At 39.9% G+C, this 16,953-nt stretch overlaps 1 protein-coding gene across 1 annotated transcript in view; it reads right to left on the minus strand.

Annotated features, from left to right (window-relative positions):
- Nucleotides 1-16,953, minus strand: part of PAH (phenylalanine hydroxylase) — an 86,993-nt gene that overhangs the window by 19,967 nt on the left and 50,073 nt on the right. The window contains exons 8-10 of the mRNA XM_055237621.2: nucleotides 14,193-14,260; nucleotides 2,796-2,992; nucleotides 459-594 (exon numbers count right to left, since the gene is read on the minus strand). Of these exons, the coding sequence (XP_055093596.1) occupies nucleotides 459-594; nucleotides 2,796-2,992; nucleotides 14,193-14,260 (401 nt within the window). The remainder of the gene's footprint in view (nucleotides 1-458; nucleotides 595-2,795; nucleotides 2,993-14,192; nucleotides 14,261-16,953) is intronic.

Raw genomic sequence — 16,953 nt, forward strand, 5'->3', positions numbered from 1 at the left:
ATTTTATCAGACTAAGGGGATAACGAAACACCCAAGTAAGAAGCATAATGGCTGCAATTCTCTACCGCTACCCAATACACAATCTAGGCAAAGAAAGATAAGAGTAATCTAGATGTATACTTAGGAGCTATTGAGATAGCTTGGCTGACACCCATTCCTGTTCTCATTTGCAACTTCGTAGCTTTGACTTTGGAACTTGATTGGGATCTCTCATTCTCACTGCCAAGGGAGTTCTGAATTATTGGATCACAGGATGCCCAAATCTCCAATCAGTCTGGTCTATCCACTTGGATGGAGCAAATCTCCAGGATAGATGAGTTGTTTTTAGTAATACCAGCAAACAATCTAGACAACTAGTCCTGTGGACCAGCCAGCAATGAACCCAAACCTCATTCCTGCAGCAGGAAAAGATGGCGCTCATTGTGCCTGGCAACTGGTAGCTGGAGGACAGTACTCACGGTTCAGGGGTATACATGGGCTTGGATCCATGTCTGATGTACTGTGTGCAGTGGAAGACTCGGAAGGCCAGGCCACCCAAGAAATCCCGAGAGGAAAGCAGGCCAGCCACAGGTCGAAGGCGGAAACCAGTGCAAGCTGGGATGCAAAGAAGAAAGAAAACTCAAAGCTCATCACCACTGAGTCAGAGGCACTAGGAGACCTTCAGGTAGTGGAGTAGTACACATAACTGCCCAGGGACATAGGCTTTGACAGTAGGCAGACTTGGCTTCAGATGTCTGCCTCACTGCTTTCTAGCTAGGTGATCTGGATCAAGTAAATTCCCATTTCTGAGCCTCAATTTCCTCATCTGCATAATGTGGATAGATACTTCTTAGAGATGTTCCAAGAATAAAAAGAGCTAATGAACACAAAGTACTTAGCACAGAGCCTAGCACACTGGAAACATGCAATAAATTTAGCTTTCATTACCATTTGTTAGGGTGGAACAATTATTCCCTACTTGTCCTGCTTCTAGAGTGAAGAGGGTATTTGTACCTCATTTCCCAGAAGGGAAGAGTATGGATAGAGTGCTTCCAGCTTCTGTACTGCACCTCACACAGTCCACCCCATGAGTAGCAGTGACCTGTCTGACTGGAGCATTTGGGAAGAGAACATGAATATTGTCAATTTAACTCTTTCTGTACTGTCCTTTCTCTCTTGATTGCTCACACAGGACCTCATTCCAGTCTGCTCTTGGCCATGCAATGGACTATGCTCCATGAATTGGCAGGTAAGTTTACCTAATTAAGGGGTAAAATATTAGCAAGTCCATTTGTGTGCACATCTATGTCACATTCTCTAAATCGCTCAATTTTAAAGCTGACCTCTGATCACCATCTCTATGGTTCCTCTACCTGTCTCTCAATTTGTTCCAAACTTTGGAGGATAAGGACAATGACAGTGATAATGGTAATAATAGCTAACACTATATATGACCTACTGTATGTAAGACACTCTTTTAAGCTACTTTAGATATGCTACTAATCCCCACAATAGCCCTATGAAGTAGACACTTTTATTATGCCCACTTTACAGATGGGAAAGCTGAGACAGATATGTTAAAGGTTTTATTCAAGGTCACAGCCACAGGCAATCTAGCTCAAAGTCTGTTCTCTTAATTACTATTATGTAGCTTCTCAACTGCAAGTATTACTGTTTTATTATTCTTATTATTGGCCATGGCAATGGAAGTAATTAGCTACAGAAGTCTTTGAGATCCCTTTGCCTCTTGCCCCCATGTTCTCTGTGTCTTCAGGCTGAAGCACACTCTGCTTGGACCCTTACTCCATTCTTTATCTAAGAAGCAAAGACTTTCTAATGGAAGGGACCCAAAAGGTCATCTAGCTCACCCCTAAACTGTCTGGGCTACATCTTCCCTTCCTGCCAAGTAATTTCCCTGGCTCATTGCCCCCACAGTGGTCCATCTCTGCACAGCTCTGATATATAGAAAATTTTGTAACCTGTAGTCTGTCTCCCCACTTCTGCTTATTCTACCTGCCACACAGTAGGTATTCAATATGTGCTAGTTCATTATTTTGTTTTTGCTAAATTACCATCCTCTTGGCAGAAAGAATAACACCCATTTCACCTGGATATACTGTACAGAGAGGCTTGCGACTCAATGTACTTATCTATTGAGCTACTCAATTTCAATTCAGTCCAAATTCACTGAATACCTGCTGTATATGCAAGACTGTGCTGGTTGTTTTCATATGCAGCACCTTACTTCATTCTCATAATTTCCCTATGGGAAAAGCTAAAGAGTTGATACAGTGTCCATTTGACAGATGACAAAACTGAGGCAGGTTTACTCAGCTGGAGAGGATCGAAGGCAGGATTCATACTAGATGCACAGACTCAGAGCTCAGGGCTCTTGGCACCATCCCCGAAAATAGCACATTTCTTACACAAACACACACTCCTAACTCATAACACAGCAGGAACTACAGGGCAAAAAAACAAACAAACAAAAAAACAAACAAACAAAAAAAAACAAACAAAAAAACTCAGTGAAGCGCCTTGGGCTTTAAGTGTGAAAGAAAATACTTTTCAGGGACAGGTACACAGCAAAATCCACAGCCTCAGGTGTTTGATTGAATGAAAGTGGATAAACACAGTAGAGGCTGGAGGGAAGGCAGAGTGCAGTGAAACTGAGTTCTTCCTGGAGGAATCAACCTGCATTTCTACAAGCACATGCTTTCATACTTGCCTCCACATACTTGTCTTTCCCTTCCCTCTCCTCTGCCTCAATCCTCCCCCAACTTTCTGCAGGGCCATTGACCCTGATGTGGACTTACTCTGCAGGAATTGAGAAACGTCTTCCAGCTGGGGAATGTTATCTTCGTGGAAGCCACAGTACTTTTCAAGAAGTGGAAAAATGTGATTGTACTCATAGCAAGCATGGGTTTTATACAAGGATTTCAGAGTCTTGAACACCGTGCCCCATGTTTTCTTTTCTTCCTCCATGTATTCCACTCGAGGGATTGGCTGCCCACTAGAATACAGGCACAAAATAGGTGTCTCAAGCAGGGCAGGGGCACAGCAGAATGCGGGTTAGGTTAGCAGAGGGAGTCGGGGACCAGAACCTGTGAGCTGCCATCACTTGCTACAGTGAATTTCATACATTATTTGAAAGAGAAAAATTCCACATCTTGATATAGGAAACATTATTGTTTTGATTTCCCACATGAAAGAGTGATTTGGTTAAGCAATGATACAGGCTGAAATGAGGATTTGCTCTCACTTTCAGGAAATCACTTGGTTTTTCTACTCTTCTAATTCTCTAATTGCTTACCTAGGGTAGAAATTCACTTACCTGCATGGGCAAGTCAGGTATCACAAAGTTGTAAAGTTGCAGAGATTGGCAATAAGGAGAATGGGGGCTGGCAGGAGAATACATTCCCTTTCTAAACCAGGGCATCTAAGTTCAGTTAAAGCAACACAGTGTATTTTTATGGTGTTAACTAAAGCAATTATACCAGTGGGCTAAACTGGATTTAATATGTAGGCCACGAATCTGAGATCCCCTTTGTTTGGTAGGCATGCACTTATTGGACTTGATATTTCTGCTCCTGGGAAGTTATAAAGGTATCTAAATACATGCTAAGTAAGATTACACATTGTATACATATATCAAAACATCATGTTGTACACCATAAATATGTACAATTTTTGTCAATTAAAAAACTAAATAAATAAGTTCTAGATCAAGGACAATAAATAAATATTGGAACAAAGGAGAGAAAATAAATATATAAATCCATGCTAAGGTATAAAATGCCTTATACCTTCTCTACACTGAGCTTGTTCAAGTACATATGCCAGGCCGCATAGATCCTGAATCTCTTGGGGAAGGGAAGGCTCACGTATCTGGATTCTAGTAAGCTCCCCAGGTGACTCTGATGCACACTATAGTTTAAAAGTCATTATTTTTAAAAGTCTGGGGAGCTCGAACTGGGTGGAGCCCACCACACTCAAGGAGGCCTGCCTGCCTCTGTAAACTCCACCTCTGGGGGCAGCGCATAGCCAAACAAAAGGCAGCAGAAACCTCTGCAGACTTAAATGTCCCTGTCTGACAGCTTTGAAGAGAGTAGTGGTTCTCCCAGCATGGAGTTTGAGATCTGAGAACAGACAGACTGCCTTCTCAAGTGGGTCCCTGACACCCGAGTAGCCTAACTGGGAGGCACCCCCCCGTAGGGGCAGACTGACACCTCACATGGCCAGGTACCCCTCTGAGACGAAGCTTCCAGAGGAATGATCAGGCAGCAATATTTGCTGTTCAGCAATATTCACTGTTCTGCAGCCTCCGCTGCTGATACCCAGGCAAACAGGGTCTGGAGTGGACCTCCAGCCAACTCCAACAGACCTGCAACTGAGGGTCCTGACTGTTAGAAGGAAAACTAGCAAACAGAAGGGACATCTACACCAAAACCCCATCTGTACGTCACCATCATCAAAGACCAAAGGTAGATAAAACCACAAAGATGGGGAAAAAACAGAGCAGAAAAGCTGAAAATTCTAAAAATCCAAGCACCTCTCCACCTCCAAAGGAACACAGCTCCTCGCCAGCAATGTAACAAAGCTGGACAGAGAATGACTTTGACGAGTTGAGAGAAGAAGGCTTCAGACAATAAAACTTCTCTGAGCTAAAGGAGGAAGTTCAAACCCATCACAAAGAAGCTAAAAACGTTGAAAAAAGATTAGATGAATGGCTAACTAGAATAAACACTGTAGAGAAGTCCTTAAATGACCTGATGGAGCTGAAAACCATGGCACAAGAACTACGGGACAAATGCACAAGCTTCAGTAGCCGATTCAATCAACTGGAAGAAAGGGTATCAGTGATAGAAGATCAAATGAATGCAATGAAGTGAGAAGTTAAGAGAAAAAAGAGTAAAAAGAAACAAACAAAGCCTCCAAGAAATATGGGACTATGTGAAAAGACCAAATCTACGTCTGATGGGTGTACCTGAAAGTGACAGAGAGAATGGAGCCAAGTTGGAAAACACACTTCAGGATATTATCCAGGAGAACTTCCCCAACCTAGGAAGGCAGGCCACCATTCAAATTCAGGAAATACAGAGAATGCTACAAAGATATTCCTCGAGAAGAGCAACTCCAAGACACATAATTGTCAGATTCACCAAAGTTGAAATGAAGGAAAAAATGTTAAGGGCAGCCAGAGAGAAAGGTCGGGTTACCCACAAAGGGAAGCCCATCAGAGTAACAGCTGACCTCTCGGCGGAAACTCTACAAGCCAGAAGAGAGTGGGGGCCAATATTCAACATTCTTAAAGAAAAGAAATTTCAACTCAGAATTTCATATCCAGCCAAACTAAGCTTCACAAGTGAGGGAGAAATAAAATCCTTTACAGACAAGCAAATGCTGAGAGATTTTGTCACCACCAGGCCTGCCCTAAAAGAGCTCCTGAAGGAAGCACTAAACATGGAAAGGAACAACCGGTACCAGCCACTGCAAAAACATGCCAAATTGTAAAGACCATTGATTCTGGGAAGAAACTGCATCAACTAATGAGCAAAATAACCAGCTAACATGATAATGACAGGATCGAATTCACACATAACAATATTAACCTTAAATGTAAATGGGCTAAATGCTCCATTTAAAAGACACAGACTGGCAAATTGGATAAAGAGTCAAGACCCATCAGTGTGCTGTATTCAAGAGACCCATCTCATGTGCAGAGACACACATAGGCCCAAAATAAAGGGATGGAGGAAGATCTACCCAGCAACTGGAAAACAAAAAAAGGCAGGGGTTGCAATCCTAGCCTCTGAGAAAACAGACTTTAAACCAACAAAGATCAAAAGAGACAAAGAAGGTCATTACATAATGGTAAAGGGATCAACTCAACAAGAAGAGCTAACTATCCTAAATATATATGCACCCAATACAGGAGCACCCAGATTCATAAAGCAAGTTCTTAGAGACCTACAAAGAGACTTAGACTCCCACACAATAGTAATGGAAGAACTTAACACCCCACTGTCAACATTAGACAGATCAACAAGAAAGAAAGTTAAAAAAGATATTCAGGAATTGAACTCAGCTCTGCACCAAGCAGACCTAATAGACATCGACAGAACTCTTTACCCAAAATCAACAGAATATACATTCTTCTCACCACATTGCACTTATTCCAAAATTGACCACATAGTTGGAAGTAAGGCACTCCTCAGCAAACGTAAAAGAACAGAAATTATAACAAACTCTCTCTCAGACCACAGTGCAATCAAACTAGAACTCAGGATTAAGAAACTCACTCAAAACCACTCAAATACATGGAAACTGAACAACCTGCTCCTGAATGACTACTGCGTACATAACGAAATGAAGGCAGAAATAAAGATGTTCTTTGAAACCAGTGAGAACAAAGACACAACATACCAGAATCTCTGGGACACATTTAAAGCTGTGAGTAGAGGGAAATTTATAGCACTAAATGCCCACGAGAGAAAGCAGGAAAGATCTAAAATTGACACCCTAACATCACAATTGAAAGAACTAGAGAAGCAAGAGCAAACACATTCAAAAGCCAGCAGAAGGCAAGAAATAACTGAGATCAGAGCAGAACTGAAGGAGATAGAGACACAAAAAAACCTTCAAAAATCAATGAATCCAGGAGTTGGTTTTTTGAAAAGATCAACAAAATCGATAGACTGATAGCAAAACTAATAAAGAAAAAAGAGAGAAGAATTAAATAGACACAATAAAAAATGATAAAGGGGATATCACCACCGATCTCACAGAAATACAAACTACCACCAGAGAATACTATAAACACCTCTATGCAAATAAACTAGAAAATCTAGAAGAAATAGATAAATTCCTGGACACATACACCCTACCAAGACTAAACTAGGAAGAAGTTGAATCCCCAAATAGACCAATAACAGGCTCTGAAATTGAGGCAATAATTAACAGACTACCCATCAAAAAAAGTCCAGGACCAGATGGATTCACAGCTGAATTCTACCAGAGGTACTAGGAGGAGCTTGTACCATTCCTTCTGAAATTATTCCAATCAACAGAAAAAGAGGGAATCCCCCCTAACTCATTTTATGAGGCAAGCATCATCCTGATACCAAAGCCTGGCAGAGACACAACAAAAAAGAGAATTTTAGACAAATATACCTGATGAACATCGATGCAAAAATAATAAAATACTGGCAAACTGAATCCAGCAGCACATCAAAAAGCTTATCCACCACAGTCAAGTAGGCTTCATCCCTGGGATGCAAGCCTGGTTCAACATACACAAATCAATAAATGTAATCCAGCATATAAATAGAACCAAAGACAAAAACCACATAATCATCTCAACAGATGCAGAAAAGGCCTTTGACAAAATTCAACAGCCTTCATGCTAAAAACTCTCAATAAATTAGGTATTGATGGGATGTATCTCAAAATATTAAGAGCTATTTATGATAAACCCATAGCCAATATCATACCGAATGGGCAAAAACTGGAAGCATTCTCTTTGAAAACTGGCACAAGACAGGGATGCCCTCTCTCACTACTCCTATTCAACATAGTGTTGAAAGTTCTGGACAGGGCAATCAGGCAGGAGAAAAAAATAAAGGGTATTCAGTTAGGAAAAGAGGAAGTCAAATTGTCCCTGTTTGCAGATGACATGATTGTATATTTAGAAAACCCCATCGTCTCAGCCCAAAATCTCCTTAAGCTGATAAACAACTTCAGCAAAGTCTCAGGATACAAAATCAATGTGCAAAAATCACAAGCATTCTTATACACCAATCACAGACAAACAGAGAGCCAAATCATGAGTGAACTCCCATTCACAATTGCTTCAAAGACAATAAAATACCTAGGAATCCAACTCACAAGGGATGTGAAGGACCTCTTCAAGGAGAACTACAAACCACTGTACAACGAAATAAAAGAGGATACAAACAAATGGAAGAACATTCCATGCTCATGGATAGGAAGAATCAATATCGTGAAAATGGCCATACTGCCCAAGATAATTTATAGATTTAATGCCATCCCCATGAAGCTACCAATGACTTTCTTCACAGAATTGGAAAAAACTACTTTAAAGCTCATATGGAATCAAAAAATAGCCTGCATTGCCAAGACAATCCTAAGGCAAAAGAACAAAGATGGAGGCATATGCTACCTGACTTCAAACTATACTACAAGGCTACAGTAACCAAAACAGTATGGTACTGGTACCAAAACAGAGATATAGACCAATGGAACAGTACAGAGCCCTCATTAATAATACCACACATCTACAACCATCTGATCTTTGACAAACCAGACAAAAACAAGAAACGGGGAAAGGATTCCCTATTTAATAAATGGTGCTGGGAAAACTGGCTAGCCATATGTAGAAAGCTGAAACTGGATCCCTTCCTTACACCTTATACAAAAATCAATTCAAGATGGATTAAAGACTTAAATGTTAGACCTAAAACCATAAAAACCCTAGAATAAAACTTAGGCAATACCATTCAGGACATAGGCATGGGCAAGTGCTTCATATCTAAACACCAAAAGCAACGGCAACAAAAGCCACAATTGACAAATGGGATCTAATTAAACTAAAGAGCTTCTGCACAGCAAAAGAAACTACCATCGGAGTGAACAGGCAACTTACAGAATGGGAGAAAATGTTTGCACTCTACTGATCTGACAAAGGGCTAATATCCAGAATCTACAAAGAACTCAAACAAATTTACAAGAAAAAAACAACCTCATAAAAAAATGGGCGACGGATATGAACAGACACTTCTCAAAAGAAGACATTTATGCAGCCAACAGACACATGAAAAAATGCTCATCATCGCTGGCCATCAGAGAAATGCAAATCAAAACCACAATGAGATACCATCTCACACCAGTTAGAATGGCCATCATTAAAAAGTCAGGAAACAACAGGTGCTGGAGAGGATATGGAGAAATAGGAACACTTTCACACTGTTGGTGGGACTGTAAACTGGTTCAACCATCGTGGAAGACAGTGTGGCAATTCTTCAAGGATCCAGAACTAGAAATACCATTTGACCCAGTCATCCCATTACTGGGTATATACCCAAAGGATTATAAATCATGCTGTTATAAAGACACATGCACACGTATGTTTATTGTGGCACTATTCACAATAGTAAAGACTTGGAACCAACCCAAATGTCCATCAATGACAGACTGGATTAAGAAAATTTGGCACATATACACCGTGGAATACTATGCAGCCATAAAAAAGGATGAGTTCATGTCCTTTGTAGGGACATGCATGAAGCTGGAAACCATCATTCTCAGCAAACTATCGCAAGGACAGAAAACCAAACAGCACATGTTCTCACTCATAGGTGGGAATTGAACAATGAGAATACTTGAACACAGGAAGGGGAACATCACACACCGGGGCCTATCGTGGGGTCAGGGGAGTGGGGAGGGATAGCATTAGGAGATATACCTAATGTAAATGACGAGTTAATGGGTGCAGCACACTAACATGGCACATGTGTACATATGTAAGAAACCTGCACGTTGTGCACATGTACCCTAGAACTTAAAGGATATATATATATTAAAAAAAAACAGTGTGGCAATTCCTCAAAGACCTAAAAACAGAAATACCATTTGACCCGGCAATCCCATTATGAGGTACATACCCAAAGGAATATAAATCATTCTATCATAAAGACACATGCACGCATATGTTCACTGCAGCACTATTCACAATAGCAAACACATGGAATCAACTTCGATGCCCATCAATGGTGGAATGGATAAAGAAAATGTTGTACATATACACCACGGAATACTATGCAGCCATAAAAAATGACATCATGTCCTTTGCAGGAACATGGGTGGAGCTGGAGGCCATTATCCTTAGCAAACTAATGGAAGAGAAAACAAAAGACCACATGTTCTCACTTGTAAGTGGGAGCTAAATGGTGAGAACATATAGACACATAGAGGGGAACAACACACACTGGGGCCTATTGAAGGGTGGAGGGTGGGAGGAGGGAGAGGATCAGGAAAAATAACTAATGGGTACTAGGCTTAATACCTGAGTGATGAAATAGTCTGTACAACAAAACCCCATGACACAAGTTAACCTATATGTAGATACCTGCCCATGTACCCTTGAACTTAAAATGAAAGCTAGATTAAAGACTTAAAAAAAAGTACTTTTTAAAACCACCTTGGAATGAACTGTGTTCTGAACAGCACAAACAGATGTAAACCAAACAAAGCCTGACTTCAAAGACCAGTGACCGTTCCCTAGGCTGCAGGCCTATTTCTTTAACACGAACACAGAGTCTGGGACAAAGTGAGACTGTTTATCTCAGAATTATGGATCATCATTAGGCTCCAGATTAGGTCTTTCTTGCCCTTTCAGAATTGTCCCTCATCCAAACACATTAGAGCACAGTCTTTGTTATTGTCTACAGACGAGTGACAGGGATTAGGCAAAAAGATAGCATTTTGCTTAAGTATTGAAAGCCAGACAAGTTCAGAAGGTCTTGTGGTAGCCAGCAATGATGGTGAAAAAAAAAAAAAAAATCAGGTAAGCTCTTGCCCAAGAACGCGCCATTATCGAGACTAAGCACTGATACAGGAGACGAACAGACTTTGGAAACAGAGACTGTTCAATCCTTGGCCCTGCCATTCCCTAGCTGTATCAGCTCAGGCAATTTAGTAAACCTCTCTGAGCCTCAATCTGTGCAGCTGCTACGTGGGCTAAACATAAGTAACTATTTATATGGTGTGGATAAATTTAAGTCTAATACTACGTATAAATTACCTAGTATTAGTACTGACAAATCCTAACAATTGGATAATTGATCATTACCATTATGACTGATTCTCATTTTAAAAGAAAGGCATCTGTTATTCCTGCAACAAATTTCAAGAGATGGTAACATCCTGAGCACCAAGATGTTCTGCTGGTTGACACCTGCTGTTCTAGGAACTCAACATGTGTTCCCCATTCATCAGTAAAGCACCTTTCTCCCCTCTCAGTCTGTGAGGTTCAGGTGAGGAGAGACTCCACTCCTACCTTCAGAAGTGGGCATATGACCAGGCTAAGCCAATTGAAATCCCTCATTCTCCTGCATTGTGCCTGGCTGAGAGATGGGCCTATGTCCTAATCAGAGTCAGTGGACTCAATGCCAGCACTGTGGTTGACTTTGTTGGAAATAGACAGGACCTCTAATTGAGATGGGGCATCAGCCTAGAGGTGCTAGGTTCCCTCTCCAAGAGAAATGAGGCCAATGTGTGAAAGCAAGGCCAAAGCAAAGGACACTAGAGTCAGAGAGGCAAATAATGAGACACTGAATCCTGGACCTGCCTGAGCCTAAACTACCCCCCTTAAACTCTTCATTTATAGTATCCAGTAGAGCTCTCCTTTATGTTTGAGTTGTTTTGCAGCTGAAATATAAGCTCCTATGATCCATTTTATCTATTCCTAGATAAAACTTAAAAGCCCAACCTCCACTCCAGTAATATCATCAAACCCTGCTGTAGCAGCCTTCTAGATGGTTCTAGACACAATTCCTGGCTCTCCAATTCACTATTTTGAATCTTTACTCTTATATGGTCTCTTGGATTCATTCATTCATTCAACAAATGTTAATTGAGCACTGCGACAAAACAGTCAATTACCCCTGCCCTCATGGAGTCCACATTTCTAGTAGAGGCAGACAGAAAGCCAACACAACTCCGTTAGATGGTGATAAATGCTATAGAGAAAAAAAGGGCAAAGGTATAGGGAGTTTCAGAGTGGGGTTTCAATTTTACATAGGGTGTAGAGAGGGCATGGCTGAGAAGGTGACATCTAAATGAAAACCTGAGGAGATGAGGCCTCGGTGCTTCACTCTGGAGTCTCCCGTTTAGCTTGAACATAACTATTTGAGATTCTGATTCTGCTTTTCTGCAGGTTAATCTGATTAGCACCAGTCCCTGAAGTCTAAAGCAGTGACAGCTGTATCCCCTTTATGCAGTTATTGGGGCTGCTCATCCCAAGCTTGATAGCAGTGGGTCAGCAGTCACTGCTTTCCTGGGAAAAGCAGGAGAATCTCAATTCTAACTCTGCCGCTTCCTAACTGAGTGAGACCTTGGTCAATTTTTAAAAAGCAAAATCACAAATGAAAGCACAAAAATGTTAAAAATGTGACACTAATCTGACCATGTAGAGGACACATGTTGACAAAATGAGGGTAGAAACAGAAAGGTGGAGTGTTGCCTTGTTTGACCTCAGTTGGAGATACACACCTCAGTAGAATCAAATTTTTTCTCCTCTCTGTGCAAGTCTGGGAATGACTGTGAAAGTGTACAGTGAGTATCGATTTTGGGGTCACAAATACACTTAACAAGTAGGCAAATTCACAAAATAGAATCTGCAAAAAAAAAAAACAAAGATGAACTATACTAGACCCTGAAGTAAGAGTCTATTTTGAAGAAGAAAGACTTGGTAAAAACAGCACCGAAAGCTTAAATGAGATGAGATAAAGTAAAGTCTGAAATAGGCTTTGAATTTTTTAAAAAGGCGAGCCCTTTACTAGCTACATGACCTTCGGCACATCAGTTAGTTAATCATGTGGGATTCATCTATAAAAGGTGAGAAATTGACTAAAAAATTTTAACGTACTTCTGAGAGTCCAGCCATCTATAGATGATTTTCAATAACCAATTTAACTGATTAACATCCAGGATTGTGAGGTGATTCACCAATTTCACTCTTCTTCATAAGGTTTCACATTTCTATGAGAAGGAGGCTGAGGAGGATCTGTCTCTGCTCTCCCCAAATCCCAGCAACCCAGAAGTAAGTGAGTGTACTTTCTAAGCACCTCCTCCTTGATTATATGAAGTGCGGTCTCTAGGCTCTAGGAGTCCCCAGACACTCAGAAGAGTGGCTAAAAATACCCTTAGAATTCAACAAACCTGAGTTTAAAACCTGATTATGTCACATACTAGCTACATGATGTTGGCAACTTACTTAGCCTTTGTAAGCTTTGATTTCCCCATCTGAAAAATGAGAAGTTATTATTATTGAGGCTAAACAAAATGATATATACAAAGCATTCACCAAAGCCCCCAGACACATAGCAAGAAGATAATAAGTATGATCTGTTATTGCTGACTATCTGAAGGGCTCTTGCCTGTACCCGCTTTGATGGTGTCCACCTGACTGTGCTGGGGCAAAGGTGGGGTCAGGAGAGGGAGGTCACCGTCTTCTGTGAATCCTGCTCAGCAGGATCCAAGGCCCAGGTGGGCTTAGATCTGACTAAAGACAGCACATTTTTGAATCCTTCTACTACCAAAACTCATTCAGAAAAAAACTTTCTCTCTTTTTCTGGAGGTTTTTCCATGTTGAAAGTAACTTTGTATTCAGTATAGAAAAGCCCATCATCTTCTCCATCTCCCTGAGATTCTATCAAAGCTGTCAAAGTACTATGCCATGAGCATTCTGGACAAATTTTACGTTTCTTCTTGTGCATGTCTTTTCTTAGTCCCTTAACTCAGTAACAGCACTTGTCAAAATACTAAGTTTCCCATGGTGGCATTTCTGTAATTCCTTAAGACTCAAAGGAGCAAAGCTGTTGTCTTCTCAAACATGTTTGATATTTGCATTTCCTTTTGGCTAAAATAGGGTAGGGGAGGAACACAGAACCACAGACAGGAAAAAAAAGAAAAAATCCTAAAATTGTCCTTCACAGCTGGGTCAGATCAGATAAAAGTAGAAAGCTGAAGTTTGGCTGGCCTGAAATCTTGAATGATTCATTATTTCAGTAAAGCAGCCAGCTCCTTCTTGAATGTAAATGATTCTCTTTTTCCTTCTTCCCTGTTTAATGTAGAGAAGACCGGAGGCTGTTTTATTCAGGACCAAGGCCTTTTCTAATTACTGCAGACACCACTGCGTAATTAGACAACAAAGCTTGGGAGAGAGCAGGGCCCCATCACAGTGGGTAATTTTGTTTTGTCTAGCAGCAATCGTTTTTTATCGTGTGTTATTAAAGGGAGGGTTTAAACACACCCACACACACACATACACGCACGCACGTGAACACATGCACACACAGAAGGCAGGACTCTTCATGCTGGTATCTTCCATCCTCAACTGGATGAGGGCAAGGGAGAAGCAGGCTGGGGGTGTGTTTTTCTCTCTTCCCCCCCAGCAAGCAAGGCAGACTTACTGGCGGTAGTTGTAGGCAATGTCAGCAAACTGCTTCCGTCTTGCACGGTACACAGGATCTTTAAAACCCTAGGAGAAAAGAGACACCTGATTTTTCAAGGCTTCATAGGAAGAGGTCTGGTACCTTTATGAATGCTTTGAATGGGGGCTCTCAAGCCATGACAGTGCATGTCTCCTTCCCTTGGTTATACTCTAAAACTAAAGTCTCAGTTAAACTTAGCTCTCCTATCAGATATTGTGAGTGACACCTTATTAATAACTCCTTTGATTTAGCATGAGTCTCCTTCCTGTGGATTCCAATGTGCATGATCTGTTCTTAAAGAAACCTCATCTACAGCATATCTGACTGACACACTTGCTAAATTAGGCAAAGTTCACAGGATGGATGTCTATGATGAAGATATACAATATCCATTTAATTCCTGATTAAGGTTTGTGTCTAGCTCTACCTTTTAATTTCTTGATAGACAAGCAGGCACTTGCTTATTGCTCTTGCAATTTTTAAAAATACCATTGATTAAATACATACTATGTGCCAGTTTGTGAGTACTAGGAATTGATTTTACATATAATTCTCACAACAAACTTGCAAGTTTGACGAGTATGATTATCCTGTTCTTTCCGGAATAAATGGTGGTTCAGAGAAGTGGAGCCATAGTGAAGGTGAGGCTGGGATTTGGATCACCATCAGTAATTGTCAGCGTTTACAATCTGGCAGGGGCCTAGCTAACTGAGAGTCTGTCTCAGGACCTAAAAAGGATGATAATGGCATCTCCTCTGAAGCTGACTCACAGGCAGCCTTTTCCCAATGATTTGTAAGCAGCACATTTCCGAGTGAAAAGAGGCTAAGTGTGTCTTTGAGTGTTTGGGGTGGAAATGGGATTCCAACTGATTGAAAGACAATTTTCCAAAAACAGTTGATTGCAGTCTAAATTTTGGTAAGACAAGAGACTGATGTCATTTCCGTAGAACTCTGCTGTGGTTCTTCCAAGCCTTTCCCAGTAAGCCATGCCATCCACCACTTTAGCGCACAATGTCTCTGCTCCACTGTCCCTCCAAACCAAGGCAGTAGTGAATTCAAAACAAAAGCTTATATCACAGAGTGTAATGTTTAAGGAGCCTTTTAAAAAGAGAAATATTCCCTGATTTTTAGATATTGTTTTTGTTTTGGTTGCTTGATTGGTTGAATTTCTGTTTTGGGAGAGTTCGCTCTCTCTCTCTCTCTCTCTCTCTATATATATATATATATATATATGTATATATATACATATATACACATATATATACATATATACATATATGTATATATACGTATATATATACATATATACATATATGTATATATATACGTATATATATACATATATACATATATGTATATATATACGTATATATATACATATATACATATATGTATATATATACGTATATATATACATATATACACCTATATATACATATATACATATATATACATATATACATATATATACATACATATATATACACATACAGATATATATATATATACACATACATATATATATATATATATACACATACATATATATATATATATATATATATATATATATATCAGGGCCTACCAGTAATTGTAAAGACACAGGGGACAATGTAATATAATGTAATTTCTTCTGAGAATCTGTGGCATTGATTCTGGCACACAGGAAAAAACTACAGACACTTGCTGGAAGAAAGGAAGGGAGGGAGGAAAGGAGTTAATTAGTTTATTTCCTGGAATATATTTTGAAAAATAGAAACATCCAAATGTTTCACACTTGAAAAGTGAAGTAAAACTACTACACATTTTTTTTTACTCCAAAGCTAAATCCCAGATAAATAATGTGATTACTCTGTGTAGAAAAGATTTTATAACATGGTTATTAAAAAGTATAACTCTTCCTTTCCCTAGAGCACTGAATGGTTTTTAATCATTAATTACAGATTAGAAAGCTTAGGAATCTGAGGACTTAAAACTACTGTTGTGCCTCGTTTCTATTGGGTGAAGATAAGTTGGTTTGAGGTGATGTGGTTAAAAAAAAATAAAACTGGGCACCATGATTTACTTTGCAAACATCAATAACACACCATTTTAGACACCTGTCTACTGGACTAAACAAAGAACATTTATTTGTCCACATCTCCATACTCGGGGCTCAAAATAAAAAGGTAATATTGGTCAGTCATTAAGGTTTGATTGTTATGGTCATTCTCACTTGCCCTTCTTATTTAATAGTAGTGAATAGCTTTTCTCCAGGCCCTAAGGATAATATGTAGACTTTTGACCCTGTAAGGCACCTTGGAGAAAGGTCCATTTCTATATTTTGGTCTAGACTTGAAGAATATAAAGCCCATGGAGCTATTTGCCTAAAGGCCCTGAACTATAGAACTAGCACCTCCATTTGGATTTTGTGGTCCTGCCTAGGCTGGCAAGTTGAGATTTGAGCACTGAAGTAGGAATCCAGGAAGAAAAGAGAATTCCTTCAATCTGTGGATTTCCACTTCATCATGCTGCTTCTAGGAATGAGATATCCATGAACAGTTCTTACCCCCATTTGCCTTTATTGTTTATCTTTCATGTACCTTGCCTAGGTGGTTTAAAGATTTTCCACTTGTGAAAATAAAAGCTAATGTAATACTGTATACCCAGTTGATATTATCAATTATGTCAATTATGTCATATATCAATTATGTCAGAGGAAATGTGTAAGTATATAAATGAAATTATTGAAGAAATACAC

Source organism: Symphalangus syndactylus, chromosome 13 (genome assembly GCF_028878055.3).
Source record: "Symphalangus syndactylus isolate Jambi chromosome 13, NHGRI_mSymSyn1-v2.1_pri, whole genome shotgun sequence".
Classification (NCBI taxonomy): domain Eukaryota; kingdom Metazoa; phylum Chordata; class Mammalia; order Primates; family Hylobatidae; genus Symphalangus; species Symphalangus syndactylus.